Source organism: Sinocyclocheilus grahami, unplaced genomic scaffold (genome assembly GCF_001515645.1).
Source record: "Sinocyclocheilus grahami isolate Dianchi unplaced genomic scaffold, SAMN03320097.WGS_v1.1 scaffold37.1, whole genome shotgun sequence".
NCBI lineage: Eukaryota > Metazoa > Chordata > Actinopteri > Cypriniformes > Cyprinidae > Sinocyclocheilus > Sinocyclocheilus grahami.
The window spans coordinates 3,429,231-3,447,011 of record NW_015505216.1 but is presented as its reverse complement, the minus strand read 5'-3'; the positions used below and the strand labels follow the sequence as shown (position 1 = coordinate 3,447,011).

Here is a 17,781-nt window from a genome sequence, read left to right as displayed (position 1 = left end):
AGAGGACGCAGTTCGAAGTTCCACGAAAGGGAACGTCTCGGGTTACTTATGTAACCATGGTTCCCTGAGGGGAACGAGACACTGCGTCCTCTAGCTTTTTGTGCCATGCTGCGGACACAAGCTTCAGACGAAGAAGTGATGATATGCGCTACCGGCGCCTATTTTGTACTAGTCGCGACGGTAGTGACGTCATGGCTGTCGCCGGCCAAACAAGTTGGTGTTTTTTCAATGTAGGCTTCAGACACGGGTCACGACGAGGCGTTCCCCATAGCGACCCCTAGAGGACGCAGTGTCTCGTTCCCCTCAGGGAACCATGGTTACATAAGTAACCCGAGACGATCACTCCGCTTGCAGCATTTCTTATAGCAAGTGTCATGGCGGATGCCCAAATACACTATAATTTTATAATTTATACTGTTTTTAGTGTCATGGAATGTAGTTTTAAGAGTTTCTTAGGTGAGAATGTACTTGTTTAGACTTCAAATATGTGGTTTGTTTATAAAGATAATAAAGATAACGTCTATTTGATCTTAAGAATGAATGCTGTATCAGATGCAGGTAATCACACTCACTCAGGCCATCTCTCTCTCATAATACAGTGAGCTTTTAATACAGTAATACAATAAGATTTCAATGTAGCAACTCAATGTTACTTAATTTAGGCCTGTGGCCTTGTGCTTACGGTCGAATCACAGTCATGCTGATATACAGCCATATCACATGGCTACTTGTGTGATATTGCTCATATATTTATTAGATATTATGTTTAATTTCTTCTCACCTATAATAATTAGTCAATATTTATAAACCCCAAAAAACAGTCCCTTCACTGACCCTTAGAATTAAACAGGCCTTTACTGCTATTGTACCAAAGACTATATGTAAATGAGTTTTATGTGATAGACTAATCAGTCTGCATGTGAAATGAATCACTCTTACAAAAAGTAGGCCTTTTCCATGATAAAGGCCCCTTTAACTAATGATCTGTTAAGTGTAATCATTTCTGGAAATGTTATTAATAAAAGTAATTATACAGTGTTATCAAACCTTGTATTCTGTCTTCTAAAGACACATGGTGGCATATATAAAATTACACAATTTGCATAATCAAGCATAATCACATGATACTTGTCAAGATATTTTTTTACACAAATTATTCATCTACTCATAATTACATAACATGCTTGAGTCTGGACTCCTCACAGCATTCAGGCTGGCCATTATTACTTAATAGCACTTAATGACTAGCCCATGTAGCTTCAGAAATTATACAACAGACTCCAAACAACATTTGCAATGAGATGAAGTTTAGATCAAAAGAAATTAAAACGATCCTTGCATGAATAAACATCTCCTGATTCAAAACATACTGTAAGTACTACTCATTGCTTTATGTGTCAGATCTTAATGAGGAAGAAAATTATAGATTGCACCTGAAATCAGCGTTTTTGAGGGCAAAACATTTTTAGTCAGAGAGAGAGCAGGTTTTTCTCAATTTATCTGAAAGGTGTTTCTAATGGGACTTCCCGGCCATATTACACCCTGCACCAGTAATCTTCACCTCCACTCCAACACATTTCTCACTGTCCTCTTCCAGCCCTGCAAGATCAATCTACTTGGGTGTTTTTTTTTCTTGGTTCTGTAATACCACAGGGTTTTACACCACTGGGCGACACTAGCTGAGATCAACTCTCATATGTAGCATGCACTGTAGATACAGAGAGCAGCTGCACGCTTGCTCTGGACTGCCTGAACATTCAGATGCATCATGGGTAGATGTGAATGAGGCACTGAGATCAGTAGATTCTTTAGCACTGCCAGTTCGGAGACGGATTCACTTAAAAATTGTGCCACTGAGCAAATACAGTGATCCAAGAAGTATCTTATTCACCCTTAAAATTATTTGATTTCAGAGCTATATCACTTTTCTGAGCCACTTTTGACACAAATGTCTTTTAATCAAGTGATGTCAAGGTGATTTTTATTGGATGTAAGGAGCTGAATTCAGAATACCACATTTGCATACTACTCATACTATTTCTGCCACTTAAGAGTGCATCAGTGGGACTCCGGAAACAAAAATCCCATTCATATTGTCCAAAGGAGAGCTTATTTTTAACAACACCTTAAAATAAACCTCTAAAGACAGACCTACTGCGAGCAATGAGGTTGTTAATCGATGGTAAATGCTTTTTTTTAACAACAGAATTTCTGGTGGAAAAACTACATTACCCATGATTTTGCTGAGAAATTGCCACCAAACAGAGAATCAAGAGAAGCAAATCATGCCAAAAGAACTCTTTAGCGTCCACCCACTTTCATGAAGTGATACGAATGACTCGAGCTAGTCTCCCTATGCTCGCAAAAAATGTAAATATTTGTGTGTAATATATGCAGATTTTGTGGTAAATGGGTACAAATTGACACTTGTATTCATATATATATATATATATATATATATATATATATATATACATATACATATACATATAGATAGATAGATAGTGTTGTATCATTGTATTTTGGCCCAATGTTTGTATATGATTCACATCACAGCTGGTTGGTTTGGTTCATGGCTTATAACTCTTTAATCCCCCCCCCTAAATTCCTATTGGAAAACTTACTGGAAAAAATACCTCTGGAACCAAGGCTTCTGAAAAAGTGGGTGGGCACTAGGGTTCTGTTCCCAGGTCAACCTAAGTTACTCACAAATTCACACAGGTGTCCTAGCAAAGTGTAGATCATCACCTTAACCACTGTTTGACAACCAGTATGTGTTCAAAAATGTAAAACCTAACAAACCTATTTTGTGAAATGTTTTCATATATTCCTTTACAATAAATAGCCCTTGGTTTATCTTACTGTTCTCTGAAAGCTCCACCACATAATGCAATAGGGGGCTGTTTCCATCGAAGGGTCTCATCCAGGACAGATCCACGCTGCGGCTGTCGTTGGCGTTCAGGCTGGCCTGTAGGTTTCGAGGCGAGTGTGGCAGCTCTCTGAGAACAGAAGACAGCAAATACTCAAAATAAGGGCTGCATAAACAAAGCTAGCATATAGGCTCTATATAGAAAGTGATGTAATTTTGGGGTTACTAAACGTAATAGTTACTAGATTTCTTGCCAGATGGAAATCAAACACAGAGTATTACAGAAGCACTACCAGGCGTTCATTGTGGTTTGGGTCTGTTGATGATCATCTATGGGACTATCTCTCCCAGTCGGCCTCCTTGGCCCATTTTCAGATCTTCTCATATATTCACTACTACTGCCGGTGTTCTGACAATTTGTGCTACCCTGTCAGATTTTGCTACCTCCCATTAAAACAGATGGTAGCATAATTCGACAGCGAAAAATGCTACCTATCAGATTTTGCTTCCAGCATGATAATAATATGGTGTGAGGCAGTGGCGTAGTGAGTCAGCCTCGGGCAAAAGATTGGTACGGGCCCCCCCAAACGTTATGGGCTCCAACTCGGTTAACTTAACTATTGTTGATTTTTCTGAAGTAAATAACGTTACATGAATCGTGACTATCCACAAGCTGTTTTATTTACTGTATAGGCTAATGCTTGGAAATTATGTTTAAAGTTTTAAAGTTTTGCAAGCCACTCAATAATCGCAGCTTTGTGCTTTGTTACTACAAAGTCTCAGCCTTCTGTCAATTTTATGATAAAATACAAACAATAAACATATTTTTACTCTCTTTAATTTGTAGTGAGATAATTCGCCTCAGTTCAAGCTGCATATGAATCAATTATATTTTCCTCTTTAATATTTGCAGCACGAAATATACATGAATATTTGAATGCATGTTGAAAAAAATCAGAACAATTTAATACAAACGAATGTCTCATGTATCGATCAATCAGAGTTTTAAAAAAAAGTCAAAAGAATGACGGATGCCACAGACTTTTTTTTAGTAGGCCTATAGGTGGAATTGTCACATTAACTTCATGCAACATGATTTTATTATCGTAATTTTGACTTTATTCTTAAAATATTATGACGTTACTCTTATTTATTTAGTTATTTTTCAATGTGGCACAAAAATGCTGCCATATAGAATACTGAATGCAAACACAATTTTGGCACAGCGGCCCAAAAAACAAACAAATAAATAAATAAAAAACAAAAAAAGTAAAAAATAGTTAGGTGATATTTGAATTATTTGTTAATAAATTAATGTTTTCTGAGTCAATGTTGCAAAAATGAATTTGACGAACCTGACTCGCCATCTCCTCATTGGACGTTTTGTTGATATTGTGAGTGCACACAAATACAAGTAGACCCTTTGCAGTTCCGAATGATGTATACTCCTACCTTTATGAGCAAAAATGATGGCGTATTTTTAAGTTTCCACTGTTATAAAAAAAAAATGCAAGTGATCGCGCTGGAGCCTCCATGTCCTGCAAAGCGCGCTTTAGCTTCCACTCTCCGCACAAACGATTGGGTATGCGCCTAACAGCGCTCATTAATCTAGGTTAAATGTTTAAATTAATACTGTGAAATGCATGAAGTGTTTTATGTCGGTTTATTTTAGGCAAGTCATGTTGGTTTGAGAACTCACTGCTGCCGCTGCCGCTTGGTCGTTCCTTTAAAAAACTAAAACTTTAACAAATTTAACAAACATAGAATGTTCCAAACATATTTCTAAATTAACTTAATAAAGAAACAAAAAGAAATATGACCACTTTGCCATTAAAAATCTAAAAAGTTTAATAGCTGTGTAATGGGGAAGTGAGAGAGAAAAAAAGACACGGTATCCAGTCGGACTCGAGCCGAGAATTCTCATAAGCTGTTGGACAAGGGCCGGGCCCATGCAGGACTCTATTCGTTCCCTCGTTTCAATTAAAATTTCCCCCCAGCTTGGTGGGCCCCCAAACTGCCCGCCCATATGCACCTGCATACCCTGCATACCCAGACGCTACGCCACCGGTGTGAAGCTTTATTAACATGTACACCTACCCTCAAACCTAAACCTACCCTTACAGTAAGATAAATACAGTGTTGGTAGCATAATCTGATAGGTAACATTATTTGTTAGAACACCGGCACCTCCAGCTTCAAAAAGACTCCAAATTCAGCCCGAATCTCACAGCCAGAGCAAGGCAGGCATCCATTTGTGTTTGTTTTGATTTTCTTCTTCACACTCATTTTTTTTATTTTATTGATTACATTATTAATCATTTCAGGGAAGGATAGGCTTCCTGCTGAGACCAGGCACCGAGCACCAACAGTTGCGCTTGGGAAGTTTGTTTTCTCCTCTAAATTAAACCCATGGAGAGAACCGGCAACGCTTAAGATTTCATCACTTTTTTGTGTTCTTAAGAAGGAAGATTATGTCGGTTCTACAGGTGTAAAAAATACTTTTTCACATGGTGTTAACAAAAGACGATGGTAACAAAATGTTAAAAAGCAGTGATTTCACAATAATTAATAAAATATCTCTAGAAAATAGCTCTAATAAAAAAACATTCTCTAAAACAAGTCTATTTTGGGTGAACTATTCTATGTCTTGCTTTTCATGTAAATGTATATGTTTGACCATTAAGATATTGTCCTTCACAGGTACTATTAGAAAACAAGACAAATACAATAAGATACAATTTCTGCATTTTTAACATTGAAATAATAGACTACACTGGCAAAAAAAATATGAAAAAGACCTCAGAACTAATGATTTGTTCAGCTTGTTGGATCATCAGTGTTTAGTTATAATGGCGTGGGCTGTGATCGCTGAAGGTGGAAAAAGACAACGCATGGGTGACTTCAGCCACTGGGGAAAGTCTTGCTGACAACATGCCCGATTCCACACAACCATCTGATACCACCACGGCATCTTCTCCAGCTTAATGAGGAGCCAGAAAACCCACAAACAGATAATGAGTCTTAGTTCCACACAACATTAGCCTCATGAAATCTGCATAAAGTACACACACCCGCTGGTTACTGCCGTCTTCCAGCGGTTTATTTCTGGAGAGCTTCTGAGGGGATTTTATTCCCTCATCATATTGTGATACAGAGTCATAAGCAAAGGCTTTAGGTGTTAAAATGTTTACGCTGCCAAGATTTGGCTTTTATTTCGGGTTTAAGGATTCGACTGGCAGACACAGATCAGAAATAGTTTTAAATAGCCAGGATGAAGAAATCTACCCACTCAGAGACTGGTCGAAAGGTCAAAAGCTTTTTAGGAGACGGTCAGGACATTTTCTTTCTGGATGGACAGTTAAAAAAAGCACTTATAAATACTAGCAAACTAGCTACTTTAAAAACTAGGATTTCAAAGTCAGGGTTTAAAAGCAAAGAACAGAGGAAAAACTTATTTTGATTAAATAAATGCTTTTAAAAGTTACAATTAGCGGGCCGCTGATGAATATGAAAATGGCATATAAGCAGTTGGAATCCAGATGGAAAGGTTACGCTGAAAAAGGTTACTGAGGAAAGGTCAGTCTACACGCTCCTGCTGAGAGCAGCAATCCACTCAGATATTGTATGCAGATGCTGCAGTGGGTGAGCAAACAGAACGAGGAAGAAAGATAAAGAGAAAAAGCATACCGTGCAATTAAAGTACAGTGTTAAAAGGAGCTTTTTGTACTGACAAATCATATAACAGCACACTAAATTACATGTACACAAAATGTAAAGCTCCATTCAGTGTGTTAGGTGTGCACAGCGCGCACATAGAACCATGTCTCAGGCAACGCGCGAGAGCACTGAATTGAGTTTCTTTCCGCTTCTCTTTGCGCTTGAATGGACAAATACATACAAAAGTATGTCAAAATACCGTCTCGTTGGTGAGAATCTTCGAAAACAGTTTGTTATGTCTTAAATAAATGTAAATAGCTGAGAAAGAAATCGGATGTGCATTAGGGGTGGGACAATAAATCAATGTGCCGATTTATTGCGATATTTCCGGCCGTGAGACGTTATCGATACTCTGGCACCAAGTATCGATACTTTTTTAAACATACAAAAGGTCTAAATTCATACCTACACTGTGGCCGTTTACCACTTTGGCTTACCGGAGCGGCAGTACCTCCAGACTTCTTGTGGTGGCGCTTCCCAGATTGCGGATGGTCAGATGAACAGAAATTGTAATTCACAGCGAAGAAGAAATATGAGCATAATGGTAGACCAATAACAAATCAGAGATGCACCGGCGTCTTATGTTTATGTAGAACTAAAAATCTGCCCCGGAACAGCTATCAGCGTGGACTGTAGGCATCGATCACGTTATCATTGCAGAGCGCATACTGAGTCCATGAGTAGCCTAACCTCTCCGCTCGGATCGCAAGTGGATTTCCGTCACTATATGTGCGAGAGAGAGCGGCGCCGGCGCATCCAGTTTTATGTCAACAAAACTGGATGCTCTCTCTCTCTCTCAGATATTACAAGTGCGCATTACGCAGTGTGGGCACCGACAGGCAGAAACATAAATCTGCACCTATGGCATTGATGACGAAACTAAACCTTGTCAGAGCCGTAATGCGGCGCAGAAGTGTTCAGTGTGTGTGCTTGCCGCGCGTCTACATTTGAAATAACGAACTTGAGCGCGCAAAAGACGCGGTGTGAACGGCTATTTTTTCCCTGCATGTCATGTGTGCGGGGCTCCATTTTTATGATGACAGGAGAGGAAAGGTTGAGAAAACACTCCAGGTAAATTTTGAAATGTACCAAGTTTATATATATATATATATAGCCTATATCAATTGATAAGGAGTTAAATGTGTTGGTTGAAAGGTTGAGAAAACACTCCAGGTAAATATTGAAATATACCAAGTTTATATATATATATATATAGGCTATATCAATTGATAAGGAGTTAAATGTGTTGGTTTACACACAAAGAAATGTGTAAGCTTTTAAAGTCCAAGAAATGACTAATTTGATTGGAAAATGATTAATTTACTTAACATGTTAAATTTGATTTACAGAACTTTTTGTGCTGTTTTCTATCAGTTTGGACTTGAATAAAGAGAGAAAACTTGCACTTAACCTTCTCACAGGCATTTTGATTTCATAGTTAGATAGATATCCTGATGCATCGTTATGGGATTGTCTAGCAATATATCGATTATCGCAGAATCGCTGTATTCGTGATATTATTGTATCGTGAGCCATGTATCGTGATTTGTATCGTATCGTGAGGTACCCTGCAATTCCCACCCCTAATGTGCATCAGTATATTGGATCAGTGCATGGTGTCTTAAAGTGACTGCGCCTAATATACCAACTGTTGTCTTAATGTTAATTAAAAAAAAAGAAAAGAAAAAGAAAATCACTCACCGCTCTTGACTGAAACAACTTTTGTAGCTTTAACAAAGATTATATTTAATTTATACAGTGAAGAAAATGCAATGCTATTTTACATTTGATTATTTAATTTCTGTACTTGAACACCTACAAACCTAAAGCATTGTTTAATTTGTATCTTTGTTCATTTGTTCTTATTTACTGACTTTTCACTTGTCTTTAATACGGTTTGAGCTTTATATTTGTTAGTAGTTTTTGCTGTGGTATCAAAATAGGAATCATGATGAATTGTAAAAAATTAACTGGTATATTCAGGGGCGCGGGAAGATGTTTTCAGTTGGGGGTGCTTTGTGTGTCCGTGTTGGGTGAAAGGGAGGCTGACAACTCCACAAAGCACTACAAGTGCATCGATATGAACACTCGTTTAAGTGGCATACACACTGGGAAATTTGACTGCATATCACATTTTTGAAATTATCGATAGTAGCTGATCAATCTCGGGGGTTGGGCTGGGTCCGCTAGGCTTACTTTTCTCCGTGCTCGTGCTGGAGCTGGTTCACTTATGTCGGTGCTCGTGCTGGGGCTGGTGTTGGATGCCTATTTTGGAAAGTTTTGCTGGGATGGGCATTTTAAAAAATCTGAAATTCGCTTTTGCGCCATTATCTCCTTGTATTAAAGTTAATTTTGTTCGCATTCTGTATAGTTCATGTCTGATACCACGCCAGCGTCACGTGTTCGTGAGGATTAGGTTAATCATCCCATGAAAACATCACAAGTAAAATTAATCATGTTTATAAAGATAAATATGGGTTTGTTATAGCCCACTTACAATTTACATTTCAGAAATCATTACAAATAAATTATTAAATGCTAAAACTGAATAAATTTAAATGAACAAACTTGCCGTTGCATTTGCAACCATGTGAAAACAGGGGGTGCTGTAGCCCCCTCAGCACCCCTAATTCACACGTCCCTGGGTATCTTAAATGTTGGTGTCATATAAGCTTATTTATTAGAATACAAGAAAACATGGGTCAAAAACAATGATCGCAACAACTTTTTTTTTTTTGTGGCAGGGCCAGGGAAAACGTTGGCAGGGCAAGTAAAAAATTGAGCAATCTGAAAAAATCCTTGGTAAAGATTGAGAATTTTCATTTTTGAGTGGATTATCCACCCAAGTATGTAGGTTTTTTTATCTGTTCTATTGTCCACCAGATGGAAATCATATTACACCTCTCCTCAAAAAGCCTCACGATTTGAGGTATCATTCATGTCTACAGCAGAAACGGTGTGGGATGAGCTACATGACAAAGTCGAATACTTCGGGTTAGAGGTTTTTGAGAGCCAGCATATTTTTCGCTCTTCAGTTCCGTCCTCACACTTCAAAGCCGGCTTGTGAAAAATGCATCTAGAAATACGCATCTGGAAGGTGACACACATCCATCAGCACAGCGCATTAGTCAGTCTAATGCTCGGAGATGAAGGGAAGCGAAGTCACTCACATGACCTCCAGACGGGCCGCCTTGGAGTCGTTGCCAGCCTGAGAGATGACATCACAGGTATAGTCCCCGATGTCCCCGGACCAGGTTTGACTGATGTGCAAGGAGCCCTCCTGCAGGCTGATACGCCCCCCTCTGGTCTGGCTCACTAACTCCTCATCCTTTTTCCACACGTACCTGCCAAGTGAAGGAGACGAGGAGCGGAAGAGAACTCTATCACAGTCAAGCTGACACAGGGGGAGCGCAGGAAACAGCGCTGGCTCATTACGCTGATATCCAGCATATTAGCGCCGAATTAACTATACAGCACTACGAATCGCGCTTTGAATCAACTTCAAGGCCTGTGGGCTGACACTCTGAATTAACATTACAATCAAACCGAGTGTGGAGCCCTGGGTTCTGATGTTGAGAAGAGAGAAGGAAGCAGTTTGTCATCACTCACCTCACCGCCACGCGCGGGTCGTGGGTGGCGCCGCACTCCAAAATGGCCGTGGTCCCCTTAATGACACGTCTGTCCATGGGAGGACTGGATATGGACGTGCGACCTTGGAGCAAACACAACACTGTTAATTCTGCACTAGTTCAACATTTCCAAGACCCAAACGACTATGCTTCACTGTTAAACAGCCTCTTCACACGTCAACAGCCGAGTGCGTTTCCCTCCCGCTGAGACAATGCCAGGACTTTACATGCGCTGATCAGTGTGTAATAACAAGTCTGGATGCTGTAGATATCACCTTGCGAAGCTGTGCTAAGAAGCTGCTTTTCATTGGAACAGCTTATCAGGCTCTGCTCTGACTTTTATTTATTTAGGAACGGAAGATTTATGTGAGTTTCGCCTTTGTCCAGTCCAGAACCGCACATTTCCACTGAATTAATGGTGGTCAGTTAGTCACATTATTTTTCCTGTTCATCTGAAATAAAATTATCTGTTTGAATTGATTACTATGAATTGTACTCTTTATTTATCAAACTGATCGTCAGATCATTTTTAATGTGATGTTTTAAAGACAATCAGTATGTTTAAATGCACAGTTAAGGCCTGTTCTCACAAACAATTTGAATCAAAGATTGTCAATGCATCTATTAAGACCAACACAAACATTTGTATGCCATCAATGTGAAAGATTATTTTTGGAGAGATGTTCTATTCTCTTTTCCATCAAAACAAAAACAGCACTGCATTAGGCTTGTTTGTGGACTTATGGAAGTTACATAGCTACATATGGAAGCTTGTTTCTGCCATGAAGAAAATAATGCAAAATGTAATTGTAACTTTTTATCTCACAAATCTGACTTTTTTTTTTTTTTTTTTTTTGCAATTCCAAGTGTATGTCTTGCAATTGCGTGTTAAAATTGAGCAAGCTTGGCTTTTTCTCAAAACTGTGACTTTATATATTTTTTAAGAGATGCCTAATTTTGAGGACAAAAAGATCTGCCTGTATCACAAAATACATATTTAGTTCAAAAATATTTTGGTACATTACATTTTGTATTCATATTAATGCATGGAATCAAATATATGACCCTGGACCACAAAACCAGTCATAAGGGTCAATTTTTTGAAACTGAGATTTATACATCATCTGAATAAATAAGCTTTCCACTGATGTATGGTTTGTTAGGATAGGACAACATTTGGCCGAGATACAACTATTTGAAAATCTAGAATCTGAGGGTGCAAAAAAAATCTAAATATTGAAAAAAAAATAGCCTATAAAGTTGTCCAAATGAAGTCCTTAGCTATGCATATTACTAATCAAAAATTCAGTTTTTATATATTTATCGTAGGAAATTTACAAAATATCTTCATGGAACACTTTTTTTAATATCCTAATGATTTTTGGCAAAAAAGAAAAATTGATAATTTTCACCCATACAATATGTTGTTGGCTATTGCTACAAATATACCCGTGCTACTTAAGACTGGTCCAGGGTCACATATTACATTCACAAAATTAAAATTTTGTTTATGACATTTCATTTACAAAAGGTGCAGGCCAAGATTGGCCATCGGGAGCACAGGGAGAAAATGATTTAGCCTGCTGCCACACTCATTTTCATTCAGTCATTCCTTCCTTCATTTTTAACTAAACTCAAAATTGCGAGATATAAACTCATAATTGCGAGATATAAAGTCAGAACTGTGAGATAAAAAGACTATGCAGGGACAGAAAGCTCTTGGATTTCATCAAAAATATCTTAATTTTTGTTTCCGAAGATGAACAAAGGTCTTACAGGTTTGGAACGACATAAGGGTGAGTGATTAATGACAGAATTTACATTTTGGGGTGACCTATCCCTTTAATTTTTTTTATTCTGTGGTGGAAAGATGGGTTCAGATTAAGTGTGTTTCTCTTACTCCATACGGTGAGGGAGGCGCTGGCATTGATCGCTCCTTCTGAGTTAGCGGCATAGCAGGTGTACATCCCCGTGTCCTGCAGCACCACCGGTTGAATCTGCAGACCGCCGGACTCCAGCAGGGTGAAACGTGGAATTTGCACCGAACCGCTGGCGAGGATCTGAGTATCTGATGTGCATACATATGCAAACAAACACACACACACACACACCAGTTAGCTCAACATTTTGCATCTGCTTCCATATAAGGAATTAATAGAACATCACTATGAATGTCGGACACACAAACACTATGAGTGTCGGAGTCCAGGATGATTTTATTACAAGCTTAAAGGTTTCCCAGAGGAAAATCCTCCTGAAACCGCCTGCAGAGCTCTCTACCTTGTTAGGGGCCACTATTAAATATGCCGCTTCATAATTGGGAATGCTATGGAAACGACTTCATGAATATCGCCAAAACAGTTGTAGAATATAATGGAACTTTGTTTTGTTACTCTTGCATGAAATGATCTTTTGTGTTGCCAATCGGCTGCAACAAAGACATCTTAATGGCTTCCTGTGAAGCACAAAACACACAACCTCATACATCAATTTATGCTTCCGCTGCAGTAACAAAGCAGAGAGGATGCCTGCGATCTGGCTGTAATCAGTAAAATATAGCACTAGTACACATAACAAAACAGCAGGGCCGAGATGGACTCATGTTAATACTGACATTACTTCTGCACATTGATGCTCTGTTCCAAAACCTAGCTAACTGCCTGCGGAGACAACATTTTAGGTAAGCATAGATGCTCTTAATGTGAAGACTGTTCCAAAAAGTAGTCAACTTAATTATGCTGCCTCCTAATAAATCTAATTTTGACCAAATCCTAAAATAGGATTTAAAGTATCCTTAATGTAGAATGCATTGTGACAACAACGGGGGGGGGGGGGGGGGGGGGGGGGGGGGGAGAGTCCAAAACGACATACAAGATCGATGAAATTGTCGTTACAGATAAGCTTAAAATGCATTATGTATTGTAAACACCTTTACATTGCTAAAAAATACTTCTATTTTAAACAAATGCTGTTCTATTTAATAAAAAATCCTGAAAAATTGTATCAAAAGTTTCCACAAAAATATTAAGCAACTTTTTTCAACTGATTTTTAAGAATGTTATGTTTGTTCAGCAGCAAATCAGCGTATTAGAATGATTTCTGAAGGATCACGTGACACTGAAGACTGAATAGAAAAGTTATTTTAAACTGTACTAATATTTCACAATATTACTGATTTTGCTGTATTTAGATATTATGATTGATGAGCATAAGAATTTTTTTTTTAAACATGTTACTGAAACCAAACCTTTAAACATTAGTGTATTTTATGCAAAGGCAATCCTAGAAAAGATTCTGATGAAATAATTCAAGATTATAAATAATTAAAATGTAAATGAACTTATATTTTATTTCGTGCTGAAAAGCATTGACTCAAACTGCTCAGTGCAATTGAAAATGTATGATTTAGCTAATATTCAGGTATGCAGTGTACTTTCATGCCATTCACTTGCCAACACCAAACTCAAGTGAACTCAGTTGCGAGCCAAGTGTCCCCTACATAGGCAGCATGTGGATTTCCAGCCTATGTAGAAGGCTGCAAATTGTATGGATCCAAGACTGAATAGATAAAACGCTCCAATGTAGGCAGCAGGCAAGAAGGCAACTCTATAGGTTTTGGAACAGAGCTCAGATGTGATTTATGCCTTGTTCATTAGTGAATTACAAATGCTAAAACTGCTCAAATCAAACATCACTTTGCACTAGCTTTACCTCTCTTCCAGATGATGGCAGGTTTAGGGGCCCCAGATACCTGACAGGTGAACGTGGCCACCGCTCCATCTGTGACAGTGATGTCGACCGGCGCCGCGGTGAAGGCCGGAGCCATACCTGCAAAACACACAGTCACAGTTTTTAATCAGGAAGAGAAAATGCCACATCCGTTCAGTGGCCCCTCATTCACGCTTAATGCAGTCCGCCCACACACCCCCACAGGAACACGCAAATTATTACAAGAGGCCAAACACCAGCCAGTAAATTGTATTAAAACAATGTTATGTCCATCAAAACACTACTGATGCTTTTTACTGTGATGCGGGACATGTCTGCAAATTTGTGTTTCAAATCGGAGACGGTAAACAACTAGCATGAATCTAATTATACTGTTCTGATTGGGTGCCCAATGTGGCATTGTGGAGTTGCTAGGTCATTTTTAATAGGCAGAGATGTGTAAATGAACAGGTATTTCCATTTGGAAAAGTAAAACATACTGCTGTTTGAGAGCAAAAGATCGCTGTTTGGATGCATTGCTGAATATGTGCCATATTCATTTGGAATAGTAGAGACAGAAATATAAAACCCATTACAGCTTGCTTTCCAATTGCTTTACATCATTTTTATCACATGAATACTGATGCCACGCCGGTAAGGCTGGGCAGTATAACCAAAATTTTATATTATGCTACAAGTAATAATTGTTTTTTTTATCATAGTCACAGTATATAATCACAGTCTAGTATTTTTTTCCAGACTGACCAGTATTTCTATGACTAATACAGATACAGATTATTGCAACCAAGGCTCATTGGAAAAAACATGCTTCTACCTACAGAACAATATATCTGCAAAACTTCAAAACCCTATCTACAATTTACAGCAGTTTCCAGCTAAAATTAAAACTACAGATCACTGATTAATAAAGACTTGATTTCGTGCAGTTCCTAGAACAATATTAAGTCATAACCTGACAAAGCTTTTACCATAGTGCATTAATAGTAAACTAATACATTTTCGCCATTGCATCACATAAACAGTTCCACGTGTGTGGCTTTTCTGACTTCAGTTGGTCTCCTGGTACATAACTGCACTTGAAATGCAGAGTGCTATAAAAGACATGAGTCACGACAAAAAGAGTTCAAAGACTTGTAGAAGCAATCTAAAATGGCCTGGTTGGTTCAGCAAATGCATTTTTACCTCATGTTTGCATTTTTTAAACTACTGCAATACAGTACATACAACAACCAACACAATAACACTGCAACAACCACTGCCAGATTCACATATATCTGTTTTGGATAAAATTGAGCACGCTTTTATTATCGGACATCTAATTTTAAATACTCTGCAAAACGTGCAAGAAGCAAAGAAATACCATTTTGCAAAAAAAAAAAGTTAATTAAACCTCTAGATCTCTTACTTGCATGTATTATGAAGGCATCTCGGCACTATCTTTGCTAGAGCACTTGAACTGTACATCTTGACACAATGTTCGACACTGAAAAATCAGAGGTAGTATGACATTGAAAATCAACACTTTTTAATGCTGCAGTGTTTTTTACGGTGACCCCGTTCACAGGCTCTCTGGGTAGATAAAGGCCTGGTGAGTGATTACATAGCACACTAGCATTCATCCACTGTACTTTTCCTTGATCACTTTAGCATGAAACAGATCTATACAGGAATAATATAGCCAGCAGAAGAACTAACACAGCTTTGATTGAACCACCGCTCAATGAGCGAGTCTAGATATGCACAATCAATATGCAAGAGAGAAGAAGCCAGACTCCATGCGAGATCTTCAGCAAGTGCATTTTTTAATAACTTAAAACTTTCTTTTAGACCTGAAATTAATTGTTTATCTTCATTAAAGGGTCCTTATTCTATGTTTTATTTAAAAAAAAATTTACTTTAAAGTTCAGCTTATTAGTGAGTGTTTTGTGATCTAAAACAGTATATAGGTTTTTTTTAACATACCCTAAAGACTGTAAAACGTTTCCTTTTAGACAAAATATTGCTCTTTTTAATGACGTAGCTTTATTCCCAAAAATGGCCTGTACAATCACAGACAATCGGATGATTCAAAGGTCAATGCAGCTGGAAGTTAAAATCATTACGGCAATCTACATGCAGTAAATATGTGCAGTCGGGGCTGTGGTAATTATCTGTGTGATGAGAGTGCTCCTCTGAGGGGGTCTTAATGTCCTCATGTACGGATCAGGGCAGTGCCCTGACAAACACTACGATGTAATCAACTCCAGACAGGCCTCTCCACAGGGAGCCGTTGCGTCTCTTATGGAAGAGAGTGAGAATCACACAACCGTAGATTAGGAACAACACATCTGTCACGGCGGGGAACTGCTGTACAACGGCTGAGAGAAGGTGCACTTTGCAGCTGGCCACATCTAATACCCTTGACAATGTCTCGATTGTTTGTGTGTCAATAATTAGTAGCATCGAGTCTGGAAAGCGTGCGATAAAGAATGCATGATGCCCCGCAGGCCCGCCTCGGGGTCAGACTCACTAGTGATGTCCAGGTAAGTGTGGACCTGAGCCTCTCCGGCCGAGTTCCTGGCGAAGCACTGGAAGATTCCGGCATCGCTGGGCTGTAGCTTCCTGACCTGAAGCCCCATGCTAGAGATGACCTTGTAGCGAGGGTTGTTGAGTTTACTAAGGGGCACGGCATCCTTATACCACTCCAGCTTCGGCATGGGCACCCCTAGGAATTAAAAGCACAACATGATAGGTCACTATTATGGTCAGATGAAGGTAGGAATTGAACAACTGGGTCCAGAATTTTTCAATAAAATTTTTAATGAAACCTGGAAATAAAATAATCTTTTTTTTTTAAAGAAGTGTTTAATAAATTGAAATGCTTTTTTTTTTAAAGGTCAGAAAGTTATAGAAAGTAAAAAAAAAAAAATATATATATATAAAAATTTTAATTACGTATATAAATACAACAGCATACACTACAACAGACAATATACAAGAACAGTAATGGTATACACAATGACCTGAAGGATATGTGTATTCAATCAAAGAAAGGTTTTCCTATGAATTAATTAGTAGAAAAGTCCATTTCTGCTCTGCCTCTCCTATGGGGACAAAGAGTGGGTTATCCTACTCACATTCCTGGGGGGGTCATAAAACCAGTGATATCATGATTAGTTGTCATGGTGACCAAGGGGGGATGGGGTTCAGCAGAAATCCTGGCATCCAGTTTATTGAGTGAGGGGACTGTGACGATTTGTTAATCTAATGAATAATTGATTTGTTAAATCAAATAAAAATTAGTGTGTCAGATTGGTCGAGACGCTACATTACATATATAAAAATGTAAAGTTAAAAATAAAGTCAAAAGTCAATAAATATTTTCACATTATGGCTGATCACAGACAAAAGGCAGACATTAAAACAGCACATTATTTGTCTAAATAAATTAATAATGATAACTAAATTTAAATCTATTTACATGTCCATTTAAAGGTGAATTTAGGAATCACAACATTATAACGTACAATATAAACAATGGATATCCATTTTGAGATTTACTAAAGATATTTAACAGGATAACTACATTTTAAAGGTACATTTTAAAAATAATCTCAGTATAAAAATAGAGGAATTTAGTATTAAATATCAAATATTCAATACCTACTAAAACCGACAGGCAGGCAGGCAGACAGACAGACAGAAAGAGACAGACAGACAGACAGAAAGAAAGAAAGAAAGAAAGAAAGAAAGAGACAGACAGACAGACAGACAGGCAGGCAGGCAGGCAGGCAGACAGAGACAGACAGACAGACAGACAGACAGACAGACAGAAAGAAAGAAAGAAAGAAAGAAAGA

General features: G+C 38.3%; 1 protein-coding gene across 1 annotated transcript in view; it reads right to left on the bottom strand.

Moving 5' to 3' along the window:
• The window catches only part of LOC107581762 (protein sidekick-1-like), a 380,004-nt gene that overhangs the window by 74,936 nt on the left and 287,287 nt on the right, over positions 1–17,781 (bottom strand). Inside the window, exons 9-14 of the mRNA XM_016267412.1 lie at positions 16,454–16,648; positions 13,927–14,043; positions 12,116–12,283; positions 10,196–10,298; positions 9,757–9,930; positions 2,863–2,999 (exon numbers count right to left, since the gene is read on the bottom strand). Coding sequence (XP_016122898.1) covers positions 2,863–2,999; positions 9,757–9,930; positions 10,196–10,298; positions 12,116–12,283; positions 13,927–14,043; positions 16,454–16,648 — 894 coding nt within the window. The remainder of the gene's footprint in view (positions 1–2,862; positions 3,000–9,756; positions 9,931–10,195; positions 10,299–12,115; positions 12,284–13,926; positions 14,044–16,453; positions 16,649–17,781) is intronic.